At 37.4% G+C, this 15,754-nt stretch overlaps 2 protein-coding genes and 1 non-coding gene across 3 annotated transcripts; 2 read left to right on the top strand and 1 right to left on the bottom strand.

Moving 5' to 3' along the window:
- Positions 1 to 1,104: 1,104 nt before the first annotated feature.
- LOC135628131 (glutamine synthetase nodule isozyme-like) lies at positions 1,105 to 4,152 on the top strand. The gene is made up of 13 exons (XM_065134607.1): positions 1,105 to 1,442; positions 1,757 to 1,796; positions 1,876 to 1,979; positions 2,072 to 2,120; positions 2,191 to 2,297; positions 2,395 to 2,482; positions 2,717 to 2,845; positions 2,929 to 3,003; positions 3,119 to 3,172; positions 3,266 to 3,303; positions 3,392 to 3,551; positions 3,634 to 3,694; positions 3,806 to 4,152. Exons 1-13 carry the CDS (start codon positions 1,369 to 1,371, stop codon positions 3,898 to 3,900), a joined length of 1,074 nt encoding a protein of 357 aa, XP_064990679.1. The 5' UTR covers positions 1,105 to 1,368; the 3' UTR covers positions 3,901 to 4,152.
- Positions 4,153 to 4,709: 557 nt separating this feature from the next.
- TRNAP-CGG (transfer RNA proline (anticodon CGG)) lies at positions 4,710 to 4,781 on the bottom strand. The gene has a single exon. It is a non-coding gene; the product is annotated as a tRNA-Pro (tRNA).
- An 8,537-nt stretch (positions 4,782 to 13,318) lies between these two features.
- Positions 13,319 to 14,655, top strand: LOC135628141 (nudix hydrolase 17, mitochondrial-like). The gene is made up of 5 exons (XM_065134619.1): positions 13,319 to 13,626; positions 13,715 to 13,817; positions 13,929 to 14,012; positions 14,098 to 14,226; positions 14,321 to 14,655. Exons 1-5 carry the CDS (start codon positions 13,553 to 13,555, stop codon positions 14,447 to 14,449), a joined length of 519 nt encoding a protein of 172 aa, XP_064990691.1. The 5' UTR covers positions 13,319 to 13,552; the 3' UTR covers positions 14,450 to 14,655.
- Positions 14,656 to 15,754: the final 1,099 nt, after the last annotated feature.

Below are 15,754 nucleotides of genomic sequence, written 5' to 3' on the forward strand. Positions count from 1 at the left end.
CATATGTATATGTACTTGTTTTATTAAAAGTGGACAACTGTGATCAAACTTGTAAGGAAGCAAAGACTGAATTGTATTCATGTGACATCGCTATAATTCGAGTCCATTCTTTTATGCCCTCCCCCCCTACTCCTATCTGTTGTTTTTCTCATCTGAATCATCAATGGATTCCACTCGGATGAGAACAACAAAACACATTAAGAAAGTGTTCTTTTATGAAGAGAATACCATCCCTTGATAGCCATGATGATGTTTTTATAATCGATAGCCTAGCAAATGACCACAAACTGATGATGCAAGAAGATGCAGAGTTCAACTAAAAGAGTCCTCAAGTGTCCTAATATAAGATTCACCACGAAGGGTCAACCAGATAGATCCCTACTAGTACTAATTAATCGAAGCATTTGTTGTGCCTCCGTAAGGCATGATAAAGGCAACTTGATGGTGAGTTGATTCCGAAAGCAAAAACCATCACGCTAATGAGATTGGATTTTCTTTTGTTTAGAAAGTCAACGGTTGTGGAGCGGAGATCAGAGAATGGTTAGAAGACCTTACAATCATTTCGACTCCATATAAATAAATGCAGCTTAGAGACTATTATTAGCCTGCAAAGCAATCAAGTCGACCAAGCTAACTTACGACATGTCTTTATCTCCTCTTAGATCTTCGTCCAGAGGTTGATAATTGTTTTATCCTAATATTGCATGATGAAAGATTCTGTCATGTCATTTATTACTCACATGATTACGTGCCTTAAATCTGTGGGTCTTCAAGAGGTTTTTAGCTGCAAGTAGATCAATTTTATGTTGTTCTTTGTTCCTTTTGATCTTGATCATGTCGGAATTTTGATTCTGTGAAGACCAGCAGATGATCTAAACTGCAGGCAGGCAGGCAGGCAGCAAATTGCATGAACTCGGTGCCTACTGCCATGCTGTTGCTTGCTCCCATGCACCTCAGTTTCATAGATGGTTTTTCTAGTTCTGGATTGAAGATAAAAGAGGATGCAATCAATCCAATAAAGAAAACAATTTTGCTGCAAATGAAGTAAAGATCAAATCTTTTTTCTTCTCATAGAAAATTTGATGAAGAATATAATAAGTCATACAGTAAATTCAATTGGCACTTTTCAACCTATTATTCTTCATCTCAAATGTCACACTCTGCATTGCCTACCTCAATCTGCACTCTTCTCGGAGGTGTGCATGTCGGATGCATATTACCTCCACCATTTTGATCTCTGTGTACCTCCCTCCACCACTCTCTTCCCTATATAACGCCCCTTCCTCCCAACCTCCCCTTCCTCACTCTTGAGATCTCAGGGAAGAGAAGATACCAGCTCTTTGTGTATTTGCCTTCTTGCACTCAGCCATGTCTCTGCTCACAGATCTTATCAACCTCAACCTCTCTGACTGCACTGAGAAGATCATTGCTGAGTACATATGGTATGTCACTTTGTTCATCTGAAAGTTATTTCTCTTGTTCTACTCTGTCCTTCTAGCTTTAGATTATTGCTTGTTTCTTGGATATAGTTTTCTGCCATTTGGTCTCTAGCATTTGGTCACTGTTGGATTTTGTACAAACATCAAAATCAAAAAGCAGATTTTTTTTTCTTCTTCGTAGAGTCTGAGGATTTCTCGTGATAGGATGATGAATTATTGAATGAGATGGATTGATCTGTTGAGTCTTGTTTCTTTCTCCTCCTCGAATCTAATGTGAAGTGATGGTGCCTTTTGTTTTCTGTGTGTGTATGCAACAGGGTTGGGGGGTCCGGCATGGACATCAGGAGCAAAGCAAGGGTATATAGTTCATTCAAATTTATGATGTTCTTTGCTTGCTGTCCTGTTTGATTGATGTACACACGCTTCCGATCGGCAGACGCTCTCAGGCCCTGTCGGTGACCCCAGCCAGCTTCCAAGGTGGAACTATGATGGTTCGAGCACCGGCCAAGCTCCCGGACAGGACAGCGAAGTGATCCTCTAGTATGTGTTCGCATTCCTCTTCATTGTGATCTTTGTTTGGTCAAGTTCTCATCGTCTTTGTTATGAGAGTTGGACACTCTTCTTGTCTACAGTCCTCAAGCTATTTACAGGGACCCTTTCAGGAGGGGCAACGACATCCTTGTAAGTCTATTTTGGTATCTTCGTTTTGGGCTTCCTTCATGAGAAGTGATTCCTTTGTTTCCTATTTGAGGTAATGTGTGATTGCTACACACCACAAGGAGAGCCGATTCCCACCAACAAAAGACACAATGCTGCTAAGATCTTCAGCAACCCTGCAGTTGCTGCAGAAGAAACCTGGTACAGCTTTGGTTTATGTTGTCTTACACCTGATGATTTGTCTGAGGTTGGTCTACCAAGGTTACCACCAACGCGATGTTTGTTCTTCCCTTGATAGGTTTGGGATCGAGCAAGAGTACACTCTCCTCCGGAAGGATGTCAAGTGGCCTCTTGGGTGGCCCATTGGAGGCTTTCCTGGCCCTCAGGTAATTTGTTCCTGAATCTGGATTTGTAGAATCTCTAATTATTGGGGACATGAAAATATGGTCTCAACAGATCTATTGTAGCTGAAGCAAATCTTGTGTTCTCCCAACTCATAAATCTTTGACTGGTTTGATGATGGCATGCTATTATTTCATATGAATTGTTTAACAGTATGAAACCCTAGAGGGATAGGAACTTGTGGTGTAACTCGGGAAATGGATGTGAACTTGTAACAGGGCCCTTACTACTGCTCTGCTGGTGCTGACAAAGCTTTTGGGCGTGACATTGTTGATGCCCACTACAAAGCCTGTCTCTATGCGGGAATCGACATCAGTGGCATCAATGGAGAGGTCATGCCGGGCCAGGTAAATTGGAGTCCTTTTATGGTGTTAAAGGTTGGTCTTCTTGCACTTGTCGTCACCTCTGGGCAATGTCATGCGTGCTGCAGTGGGAGTTTCAAGTAGGGCCTTGTGTTGGCATCTCGGCTGGTGACCAGCTGTGGGTTGCTCGCTACATACTTGAGGTAATGCCTGACTCAGAAAGACTTATGATTTGATTGGCGATTTCATACTTCTCTTATATGGTGTGAAGCAATTTGAGTTTCCAACTTAATTGCACTTGGATCTCTCTGCGAACAGCGAATTACAGAGATCGCTGGAGTGGTGCTTTCCTTTGATCCAAAGCCGATTCAGGTGACGTCAATTTGTTGTCTTGATCTGCAAACATGAATTCATGTCTTGTGTCGATAGCATTGTGGTCGCTTTGTGACTGTTTTGGTGCTTCAGGGTGATTGGAATGGTGCTGGTGCTCACACGAATTACAGGTGATGCCATCAACGAGATGGTTGGGGATCAAGTTTCTGACTTTCCTTATGTTGCTAACATCTTTTTTGTTCCTTTTGTAATTGCCAGTACTAAGTCCATGAGGAGTAATGGAGGGTATGAAGTCATCAAGGAGGCAATTCAGAAACTTGGCCTGAGGCACAAGGAGCACATAGCTGCCTATGGAGAAGGGAACGAGCGCCGCCTCACCGGGCGCCATGAGACTGCTGATATCAACACCTTCGTTTGGGTACACGATCCTTGATCGGTAGAGCTATGTTTTATTCACAAAAAAGAACTTGTAATCCTTAGCTTCTTCTCATCATCGACAGGGAGTAGCGAACCGTGGGGCATCGATTCGCGTTGGACGTGACACTGAAAAATCTGGCAAAGGTCGATAACATCTCTTTTTCAATCAAAATTTGGGTATCCTTCTGTTATTTATCAATTAAAAGATACATGCCATACTAAAATGGATGTGTTTTTGCGCATTTACTTGATCAGGTTATTTCGAAGACCGAAGGCCTGCTTCCAACATGGATCCTTATGTTGTCACTTCCATGATCGCAGAGACTACCATCCTTTGGAACTCAGCTTAATTGCAAGTGATCAGCTGTTTGTGTCTCGTTTCTGCTGGATCTTTGCCGGTGGGGTTGGTTCTCTTGCATTGCATCTGATAGTTCGGAGGGAATGATTGCCTTGTGTTGAATATGAGGCACGAAATTTAGATTGAGTTGGACTTGATCCATTTTCCTGCCTTAGTTGTCGCTTGTTGTTCCAGTTATATCAGTAATAAAAGTACATTACCAGCAGAGATGAAACTGTGTCACTGTTGGAAGTGGATTGTTTGATGCTTTTTGTTGGGCTGATCCCTTTGTTTTAATTTATTCTTTCTCTAAATAAATGTAGAATTTATCATTATGAATATGACTGAAATTTTCCTGTTAGATCACAATGAAACTGCCCATGTCTGTTATGAAACTCAATGAATACTTTTTTTCCGAAAAGCAATAGGGGATTATACTATTTCCCATGTCTATCGTTGATCTGTCTTTAAAAAAAAAATTATTTATTGCACAAAAATGGATTAATGTATGCGTCTAACTTCTAAATATACGTTTTTCGTAGTTCGATCATATGTCTATCCTCATAACGTTAAAAAAAAATATATCTCTTATTGCACAAAAAAATTAAGGGATATTGTTTGAATCTCTAAATATATTATTTTCATGGTTCGATCACTCGTTATACAAAAAAAAAAAAAAAAAAACGTTAATGTGTGCCATCTTAACCTTTAAACATACTATTTTTCAGATCACTTACCCACTCTCAAAAACAAAATCTACTCAATAAAATACACTATTTTTCAGATCACTTATCCCCTCTCAAAAATAAAATCTGAACATAAGGGGTGTTGCGAGAATCGAACTCGCGACCTCTCGCACCCGAAGCGAGAATCATACCACTAGACCAAACACCCGATGTTGAAATTATCTTCCATTTATACATATGTATATTATAAGAGATTTAGAAAGACCAATATGTCATATGACTTCATAGAAAACTATAGAGATTGTCCCCTTACTGTCAGAGTCTGAAACCAACACCTCCACATTTACCATGTATGTTTTACTCCCTTATAGATATAAGCTCATTAAGCCTATGTACAATCTACAAGCAAACAGTGGAGAATCTTGGTTGCAAATAGTCCGATTCATAGGATCGGTAATTCTATGAATCTTGGTTGATCGTGGGCATGGTTCTTCCATTGAAAGATTTATTTTAAGAATTTTCTTCATGCATTACAGAGTCCGAAGTGGAGAATCTTTTTTACTTCTTTTATGCCTATTATCAATGGAAAACCCAAGCTAGATGGGTAGATGCAGGATAGGGTGGGAAACAGGGTGATACAAGTATCCCGCTAGATCTTGTTTCAAATATAGATGAAATGCTTGTTCCCTGGGTCCGCAATTGGATGTAAGGATGATCTTGAATGGTCGATGAAACCTGATTCGTTCTTCTTCCTCCTCGTTATGTGGCTTTGGAGGTTATTTTCTTCACGGTGTTTACAAAATACCTATGTAGGTGTTCGATTGGGTAATTACAAAATACCTATAATCAGCATTTCGATTCTTGTACTTCAAAAAAATATTCTTATACTTCAAAAAGTAGCACCGGGTCTCTATACACTTACATAGGTGAAGTATTTAACCATTTAACCGTAATTATTTTTACATCATTAACTTCGTTGACAGAAAAAATTATAGTCACATAAAAAAAATATGAATGTAAAAAATAAAAATATAATTTTATTACCTTTTAAATTATTAATTTTATATAAAATTTAAGGATTTTACATAGAAAGAGCCAATCGTACTTTTCTACTCGTTGGTTGCATTTGTCACTCGTTCCTTGTTCATTATATCTGCTCATTTTTTCACTCGTTTGCTCGTTGCATTTGTTCAACTATTGCTCACTCATCATGCTTGCTCACTTATCGCACCTACTTGCCATCGTCGACATGCACAATTTATCAACCTATTCAACATCAAAAGGCATATATCAAGCTCTCACTTATTCGTTAAGCTCTTCAATTGAGAAGTTGCAGGCGATCACTTCTTGTTTTTTGGTGTTTAAGAGCGATGGGATAGCTTACCCAAAGCCTTGCATGTGAATGGGCGAAAGAAAGGATTCAAGCAAAATGTGTCTCCCAAGGTTACGATAGGACTCCAATCAATCAACACATAGCTCAGGAGCGACATAGAGCGACGAGTGAGCAGGTGTGGCGGGCAAGGGGGTCAGCGACAAGCAAGTAAGTTGGAAAGAGAAGAAAATAAGAAAATCGAGAGAAATTTATTTAAAATTAATAATTTAAAATATAATAAAAATATGTTTTTATCATTTTCATTCGTGTTCTTTTTGCACATGTGATTTTTTTTTTATCAAAGAAGTTAACATCGTAAGAAAAATAAGGATAAAATATTTTATTTTCGTAAGTATATGGATCTTAAAGTTATTTTTAAAAATAAAAAAATTAAAATACTAATCATAATTAACTATAGCGGGTAATATGTAATTAATTCCCTTCTTGATTGACTACTTTGAGTATCAATCGGGAGCTTTTGTAATATGTAATTATTTGCACAATCTTTTTTTTTTCTTGAATCTTTGATTGAGCCGATTTTTTCTGGTAGAAGGCTCTAAGTTGGGTGATGGGAGTTCGTTTCTGATGACTGCAAGTCTGCCCTTCTAATTTTCTCTACATTGGTGTGAAGTTGAGAAATGCGAAATATGCTTTTCGTTTTCGCTCTGAATGGAGCCCTTTCACCTTGATTGTATTTGTTACATGGTAATCTTCATGCATGGACTAATGGAAGCGACATGGTTACTTTATATAATGATTGAACTAGTTTACACAGATTCCCGTGTTTGACATGTAATTTAATAGCATTTTGAGCTGCATGATCCGACACTCATGGTTGCTGGATCTGCAGTGTTTAAAGAAGGAGAGTAAGAGAAAAAGAAATCGAGGAAGAAAGGGGAGGGAAAATTCATTGCTCTTGCTAAATGCCACTACCTTCATTTACATATTCATGATGTTTTCCGGTGTGTGTGCATAGTTAACATCACTTCATTCCACACTACCCCAATTTGTTGTTAATGGGGTTGCATGATTAGCAGCTGCATTTTGCAACGCAACATGGTAAGGTGGCATGCTGGCTTGTGACAGGAACTGTGCATGGTTTAAGTGACTCGGTATTATTCAGTTTCATTGAACCATGTATCATTCAATTTCGATGAACCGTTAAGGTGAGTGATTCCTATTATACCGGAGATCATATATCGGGGAGAGGCCAACCGAGTACGCGTCACTAGACCTAGTTAGGAAGGAGAATAGCACATTGGAATTGACTGCAGTATAATAGATCATTCTATCTATTCTACGTACATTATGGACTTGTAGAGGTATGGTATGGATTGCATCACCTGCGATACAATCCATAACAAGGATTGCACAATTGATTTTTAATTGTTGTCAGACACAATTCATACTTCTCTCGAGTGTTCAAATTGCTATTGTTACTTACCCCTGATTGATTTTTCAGCCTCCTGCAAATCTCTGTCTCTTTAGTGGACAATTGATATGGTAACCATGTTCCAATAATTTCAATTTAGTTTTTCCCATTAATCAATAAAGTTTTTTAGTCCAAATATAATTGGATATATCATAAATGGAACTTAAAAGAGCGTTTTTTAGTTTTTCTTGAATTATTAACTTATGTGGTGTATTTTTTTTTTAAAATGAGAAATATCATAATAATTGGATATACAGTTGTGAATGTTGAAAGATATAAAATTTTTGCTTGTTTTTTTTTTTTTTTTTTGTTCTTTCTGTTTTATAAGAAATCCTTCTGCCACGTCCAATTTAACACGAGCAGTTGGGAAAATTATATCATTTTTCCAAGAATATAAAAAGTTTGTTATTGCTTTAAATATCTCTTTTAAAAATTTAGTTTACGTTTCATTTTTCAGTGAATGATGATCGGAAAATGATTAAATTAGTTTTTCAATCTAATCAACAAAATTGCATTGGCAACAAAATTTGGGCTTCTCCGTAAAACCCCCACCCCAAAAAAATGGAGGAAAAAAAAAGTCGATAATAACAAACCAACGGGGATGAGGACGAGGAGCTCTCAGCGACAAAATGTGAGTAAGTTTTAATGGCAGCCAATCAAAAGTAAAATTATGTTTTGCTAGAAAATGGTTTAGTTAAAATGTCTATGTAAAAGTTATAGAAGTTGATGAGTGTATTACTGTTAATTTCAGTTTAAGTATTTTGATTAATGATTTAAGTTAAACGAAGTTAATGGGTCAGTTAGTTTATTAAACTCGAGTCGTGACATTTGGTATTAGAGTCGACTTCGTATTAGGGTATGATAAGAGGATTCGAGTAGGAAAGTGTTTTCCGTGAATGAAGTTAGATGACTCATCATGATGTGGAGTTACCATTGAGTTACGCCTAATATGTGCATGTTAGGGTTTGATTTGAACTATGCTGTGCCTTAACGAGAATCTTAAACATTTGAATAGGAAAAATGGTAAGTCTCACATGACAAAAGCTAATATTAACTTATAAAGGTTTGATCAATGGTTTAAATTAAATGAAATTAATAGGTCATTTAGTTTATTAAGCTAAGGTCATGACACAAATAATATTTATTAATTTTTTAATCTAATTTATGTAAAAATAATTCAATACTAATAAAATAATCATCATAATAATTATTAAATATTAATAAAATAAAAAATTTATATGATAATTATAATCATGATAAATATAAATCATACCTTTATATAAAAAATAAATATTATTTTATAATTTTAAATATATGTATATGAATAACTATACAAATATCAAAAAAATAATAATTAAAATTTAAGAATCACAAACAATAAAATTTATCATTAATATGCCATATGAGAAAACTATAACAGAAATTTATAATTTATATTTGTTTAAATTCAGTATGAAACCTTAAAGTTCAAAATTGAGTTAAACATCAGTTTAATTAGATCAATCAAAACTAAAGTTGATCAAAGTTAATAATTGATCAAATTTTAACTTTCTCCTAATTTGATCAAAACGAGATTGATCAAATCTAAATATAATCAAGTAGCTAAAAAGTAATCAAAAATAAATTCGATAAAAAAAAATTAAGGATCGACCAAAATTGGGGCTGAATCAAAATTAAAGTTTGACCAAATCAAGATGGTCAATAATTTAACAGGTCAAAAGAGGGCATTGATCGAAGTCAAAATTTGGTCAAAATAGGATATTAATTAAAGTCAAAATTAGATTTTGATCAAAGTCAAGATCATATAGTTGTCAAAAGGGCAATCTAAATGGCCAAATTTGATATTTTGATTTAGTCAAAATTAGGGCTAAATAATCAAAATGTTGTAATTTTTCTCTCTGTGGTTGGCTCCGCATCGCATCGCAGCTTCCTTTGCTGTGCGTTGTCTTAGCCATCGCCGTAGTAGCTTTGTGCCCACGCCATCGTCACTCAATGCACATCGTCGTCGTCGCCATTCACTATTGTACAATGGAGCAGTCGTTGCAGCGTGCATTGTGTTTCGGTTGCCACAGTGCAGGATCGTCCATCGCTGCACTACGGAGCGACTGTCATAGTGCACCGCCGTCTGTGCTGTGATGTTTACCATCTGTATGTTTGACTAACTCTTCCTACCGACTGAAGTGTCCAGCTAAGCCTATCAATCTCTTTATAGTTTGACTTGCCTCCCACAAGCTTGATGTAGTCTCCTAGTGATCTTTGGTCAGAGGGAAGAGAGATCTTTTGCATGTTTGTTCTGAAACGTGAACCCATGTAGATGGAAAAAAGCTGGAGTTGCTGCTGCTGCTGCTGCTGCTGATGATGATGATGATGATGATGATGATGATTTCTGCGAAGCTGATGAAACCAATGGCCAATTGTCCTTTGAGCTTATCCAGTAAGGAAAAGGATCAGATGCGTGTTCCACTGCGGCATGAGCTTGCGTCCAACTTCCAAAAGAAGCCACACATACAGAGAGATCGAAACACTCCGCTCGACATAGATTCTATATCCTTTTATTCCGGCTGAGTGCAGATATCGAAAGATAAACGCAAAGGACCATATGAAAAGGCTATCCACCAATAGATGTTGGAAATCTATGAGCGTCTTTTGCTATATGTATGTATGTATGTATGTCAGTGAAGACATCAGCAGCTAAAATGCAAAGGACCAACGAAAAGGATATCCACCAACCTAGTTTAAATCCACAAGAAAACCTAGAACCATGTTGTTCTCCGAGAAATCTGAATTCACTTCAAAAATACTAAATGAACTATTTAATATATAAGATTCTTCTTTTATATGAACGCATGATTATGGACAAAATAAAAGCAATAATCTTGTCTTTTAACCTCGGCCATGGTCTCACCTTAGCAAGTGTGTATCACACGCATCCACACAAGCGATTGTGAGGTCACATAGGTGTCCACTTCCACTTGGGATTATAATATACGTAACCAAAGGATCATCACAGATGAATTCATGGAAGTCATTATCAATCACCACAATCGTGACTTCCACGTATAATCCTCTGATTAATATATATATGTGTGTGTGTATATATAAAAGAATTTTAAGTATCGAACGTCACAACTGAAGACGAGAACTTGGAATCGATTGGTGAGTGTGCAAGTGTGAGCCTTTGCATTCCACTTTCTCTGTTGTCTATTGGTAAAGATAAAAGCATTTGTTGTGTTTCTTAGCCAGCTTACATGATAAAAACTGTGACTGAGAAAGATTTTAGAATCAAATCTCATCCTTATCGATTACTCTTTGCTAAGAGAATAATCTTATTTAGTGATCTTTATGCTCCCAAATAATAAAAAAGGATTGCTACTTAATAGATCTCCATAAATTTATAATATTTTTTTAAAAAAAATTAATTTGATAATCAAATTCGACTCGGATGAGTTAAAAAGTATAGATCAGAAAAGCATAAAAAAAATCCTTTGATCATCAAATTAATAATAAAATTATATAGATCGAAATCAAATCGGATATAAATTTGTGGTTCGATTTAGGATTGGAAGAAACACCGACGGGTCAACTTTTGATTAGGACCCCAACCCCACAAACCAGGTGGGCTGGTCACATCATGTCAAATCAACCATTGCCACCCTCCACCATTATCGTAAATGGCATCTCCTTCCAAGCAAAACCAATTTTGTATCGGGAAGGATGCGAAAAGGAGAATTAGACTTAATGATTTGGTTAAGCATCCATCATACACCAAGTGGCCCCCAAGTGTCGAAGATTCTTCTTCCTTGGTGTGATGTGGATCACAAGATCGAGCTGACCACATATAATTTCAAATAAATGATGATCTTTATGACAATTCAGTTGAGCTAAGAACAGCTATAATGAACCAAAAAAATGATAAATGTTATACTTGATATGTTAAAGACATGAACATGGTTTTATTGCATTCACTTTATTTATTTGTTAATAAAACTCTAAAATTAGTCTCATCGTTGGAATCTTTTCCTATCACTCAAACCATTTAAATTGTGCTACTTTTTATATGTCACCATTCGTGATGTCCTCCTCTCATGTAATTGCCGCAATGATCGTTATGGTGTTTGTTACTCTCATCTTATTTTCAAATATTCTCTATTTTTCTCCTGTTAAAATAAGAATAATGTGGATAGAGAAACTAATGACATCTTCTTCTCATTGTTGCCTTGATTCAATATTCTTATAAATATGATCATATATGAGTTCTCTTATTAAATATATCTCAATCGTTTCCTCAAGTGAAATATAGTACAATCTCACTATCTTAACCTCTTATATATACTACAACAATCACGTACTTGTCCCACTACGTGATTTGAATACAATTTGGTTCGTTCAAGTTTGACTCGATCTGAAATATGTGTGTGTTTCCGGTGTTTGACTTCGTCCCATTGGTCGGAAGCCACAAGAGACAATGCGGAGATGATTCCAAAGCCGATTCAACTCTTCACAACACATAAAATACTGAAAGATTAGATCATGCATGAAATAATGTGCCAATTATCATTGGTCGGCGGGATTGGACCAAATCAGAACGCTAAGTTGAATATGACGTAGTCAAAACTAATAATTTGGAGCTGACCTTGAACAAGTCCATGTTTCATTAAATTGGAGCAGAACGGAACTCGGTTTCACATTCAAATCCTGACTCTTAATTGCGTCCATCGAATAGATTTCTTGACTCGAGTGTTCGTGAAGGACGCGAGAGATGATAGTTGAGAATCGATTAATAATGTTCATATAATAATGATGCTAGTCAACCGTATAAAAGATTAATATCAATCATTGTCGGTTCAAATAAGAACCCGAAATCATAATTCCACTTCCGAAAAGTTAAGAATCGGAGTCGAATTGTCCGATAGGTTTCAATTCGATTTGGAATCGATGAACTATCATGTGAACGTCACCGACAAATCAAAGGCATGTTTATGTTGGAATTGTGAGGCGTTAGGAGTGTTGTGGGTTGATATGACATCATCATCTTCATCATTTCTATGTAATAATTCATCAAATATACTCTGAATCATTAGGGACAAATAAATCATAAAGGTGAACATGAGTCTTATTTAATTAGATTAATTACATATTATCTCATCTCATATAATTAGTTACTTTTAGTATCGTACTTTTAAAAGTTACATTAAGATCCTTAAAATCAAAATATTTAATCCGTTGTTTCATCAAAATCTTTTTCTTTTTTTATATATTTAATTATGTGAAATTATTTGTTTGATCATAGAGATTTTAACGATTTACTTTCGTATGTATAAGAATCATATATAGAAAATTTGATGTTGGAATTATGAGACGATAGGGTTTTGTGGGTTGATATGATATTATCTTTATGATTTCTCTATAATGATTCATCAAATATATTTTGAATCATTACGAAGCAATCATGAATTTTGATTTGAGTCGATTAATTTGGATAAGTTTTAGGCAAAGAGAAGATTAATTATATATTATCTCATATAATTAACTATTTTTAGTATTTTGATTTCTATATTTTTAAAAGTTATATCGAGATCCTTATACTTACCAAATTAAAATATTTAATCTCGTCATTTCAATAATTTTTTTTTAATTTTTAATCCTATTAAAATTATTTTTTAAATCTTATATAAGGATTTTAATATTTTATTTTTCTAAATAAAAATCATAATATAATTTAAAAAAAATATATAAAAATCGAATTATAAAAATAATTTAAAATTAGCCTCAAAAGAGATCGGACGGACCGATTCGTCGACCCGACATTATCCAACTCACGTGCCGCCACGGTAGCTGACGAAGCCATGTCGAGTGGTCCGATCGAAGCCGAGGCAAGCGATCGAGAAGCGCGACAGATAATACCCGGAAGCGACGCCTTTGCCCCCATCAAGATGGAGTCACCGCCTCCTCCCACGCGCTCCACGGCCATTGCCTTTCCCCAAGTGTCCCCCTTCTCCTTCTCCGTCTCCTATTTATAGCCCCTCTCCCCGCACCCCTCTCTGTACTCGTCCCCCGAACCAAACTGTCCCTTCCTTTCCCTTGCCCTTCAGGTTCTCTCGTTTGGTACATTCGATCCAACTCATCTCTCTTTCTTTGGAGGAGGCGCGGCAGGAGGAGGAGGGAGAAGAAGACGATGGTGTCGTTGGTGTCGCGACAGGGCAGGCAGTTGCAGCGCTACACCAAGAGCGGGGGTCGCCTCGTCGTCGGGTATGTGGGTCTCGTCCTCTCGCTCCGGGATCGGACGGAGGAGTCGCGGGCTTATCTGATGCAGAACGGTTTCTTTTCGTGCGTGCAGGTGCATTCCTTACAAGTTTAGCCCCCGCGGTGAAGGCCTCGACAAGTCGATGGAGGTCCTCGTCATCAGCTCGCCCAAAGGCAATGGGTTGCTGTTCCCGAAGGTTTGCGGAATCTGCCCTTTTCTTCCCGTGCCAGCGATAGATCGGTATTCCTTTTCTCGGTCGTTAAGGGACAAAAGGGTGTAATATGGATGGTTCCTGTTGCCTTCGCAGGGTGGTTGGGAGACGGACGAGACCATAAAAGAAGCAGCCTCGCGGGAGGCATTGGAGGAAGCTGGCGTGCAAGGGAACGTCGAGGTCACCTCTGGATCCCTGTTCGCTTCCGATCGAAATCATTGCAGCAGCATTAATCGCTGATTAGTTTCTCATGTCATCCTTGCAGCGTAAGCTTGGGAGATGGAGGTACAAGAGCAGAACGTACGATGCATACTATGAGGGCATCATGTTCCCTCTGAATGTTACCGAGGAACTGGGAGATTGGCCTGAGATGCATGTGAGACACCGCAAATGGGTAAACCAACCGCTGCATCTTCATTCTTCATCTTCGGATTCTTTAGATTCAATTCAGTATTGTTTCGATCTCTTACACCGATGCGATCGATCAGGTGACGGTGGCCGAAGCCAAAGAGGGATGCCAGCATCCATGGATGAAGGAAGCACTTGAGAGATTGGTGAAGCGGCTCTCCGATTCCGGCAGGAGGAGGAGCAGCAGCAGCACTATCGCAGCATCTTAGAATTCTTCTTCCTTGGCAATATTCAGTGTACATGATGTTGGGGATGAACTCTCTCATCCTTTCAAGTAGCTGATAGTTTAGCAGACTCTGATCATTCTTTACATTCTTTCAGCCTGATGATTGCGTATGTGTAATCATCATTTTACTGTGGATTGTTGCAAGGAAATCAATGGAAACTTGTAGCACTCAGAGCTACTATACTCTTCTTTCCTTCCCTTTGCTTGGTCACATTGGTATTCTTGTTTTGTGCTGACAAAGCAGGATGGTGACTCATGAATCTGATGCAATTATTAAAGTTGAATCCATCTCTCCTGAACCAGATAGAATGGAACATGTTTGGTTTTGGCACAATCAACATGATTGAGACATTTTTGTCCAGCTTCCACTTCTCCATGGATTCTATACTTGTTTCAGTGAAACCTCTAAATATATTCCGGCAACTTTTTCATGTACAAGGCTAAGATCAATTGCAGGATATTTTGTTCAAGCTTGAATGCAAGACTAGATTAGCAGCAACATAAATCTCACTACGACTGTTGATTGCTTTGTAACAACATTCTTAGAATAATGATTTCACTTCAATTTCTAAGTGGTACTAGATTGTCATAAAGTCCTGAGTTTGAGTTTCATCATCGTCACTTATGCTTTGTATAAATAAAATAATTTATTTTTGTGCCAATTTATATGTGAGTTATCTAATTATATGAAAAATAATAGTGTTGCCAACTTACCCTTCTACGTGACTTAAAAGAAGCCACGTATGTAAAGGCATGAGCAACTCATGGAAATGATCCGTCGGCCTCCACAAATCTTAACCCATGGAAAAAGGCCAATGAAGCCTAATAGCGAAAGTGTCCAATCATGCTGATACTTGGAATCTACGTGCACACAATAGTACATGTCATTCCCTCACGTGGTCACCCAATCGGAATATGATCTTAGGATAAGTCACACGAGTTGACCATCACTACACGATGACCAAACTTGTCCTCTAAGCTTCCTCTCGATTGCATCATCGGTCGCTAGTGATTCGTCGCTCATGGTCATAATTTCATAAAAAGTCATAGGGAATATTAATTCTTAACGACGTAGCCCGACTCTTCAATCATCATCAATCCCCATCTCCTGTACATTTCAAGCATGACTCTACCCTAATAAATGGCACACCCCAAATTGTCCTTCTCAATTGTAACTAACATAAAGATGTATTTACTAAACCATTGACAAAATTAACCCCTAATGATATGAGAAGCTGAAAGGGGGATGAGCAACTGATCACCCTCTACTAACAAATTAGGTATAAAA

Source organism: Musa acuminata, chromosome BXJ3-1, assembly GCF_036884655.1.
Source record: "Musa acuminata AAA Group cultivar baxijiao chromosome BXJ3-1, Cavendish_Baxijiao_AAA, whole genome shotgun sequence".
In the NCBI taxonomy this organism is placed as follows: Eukaryota; Viridiplantae; Streptophyta; class Magnoliopsida; order Zingiberales; family Musaceae; genus Musa; species Musa acuminata.

Excerpts from the sequence above, each read along its gene's own strand:
- LOC135628141 (XM_065134619.1), top strand. The coding sequence starts at position 13,553 with ATGGTGTCGTTGGTGTCGCGACAGGGCAGGCAGTTGCAGCGCTACACC. Across the intron at positions 13,627-13,714 it reads GGGGGTCGCCTCGTCGTCGG|GTGCATTCCTTACAAGTTTA; the intron begins GTATGTGGGTCT and ends TCGTGCGTGCAG. Across the intron at positions 14,013-14,097 it reads GCGTGCAAGGGAACGTCGAG|CGTAAGCTTGGGAGATGGAG; the intron begins GTCACCTCTGGA and ends TCATCCTTGCAG.
- LOC135628131 (XM_065134607.1), top strand. The coding sequence starts at position 1,369 with ATGTCTCTGCTCACAGATCTTATCAACCTCAACCTCTCTGACTGCACT. Across the intron at positions 2,298-2,394 it reads GTTGCTGCAGAAGAAACCTG|GTTTGGGATCGAGCAAGAGT; the intron begins GTACAGCTTTGG and ends TTCCCTTGATAG. Across the intron at positions 3,695-3,805 it reads CACTGAAAAATCTGGCAAAG|GTTATTTCGAAGACCGAAGG; the intron begins GTCGATAACATC and ends TTACTTGATCAG.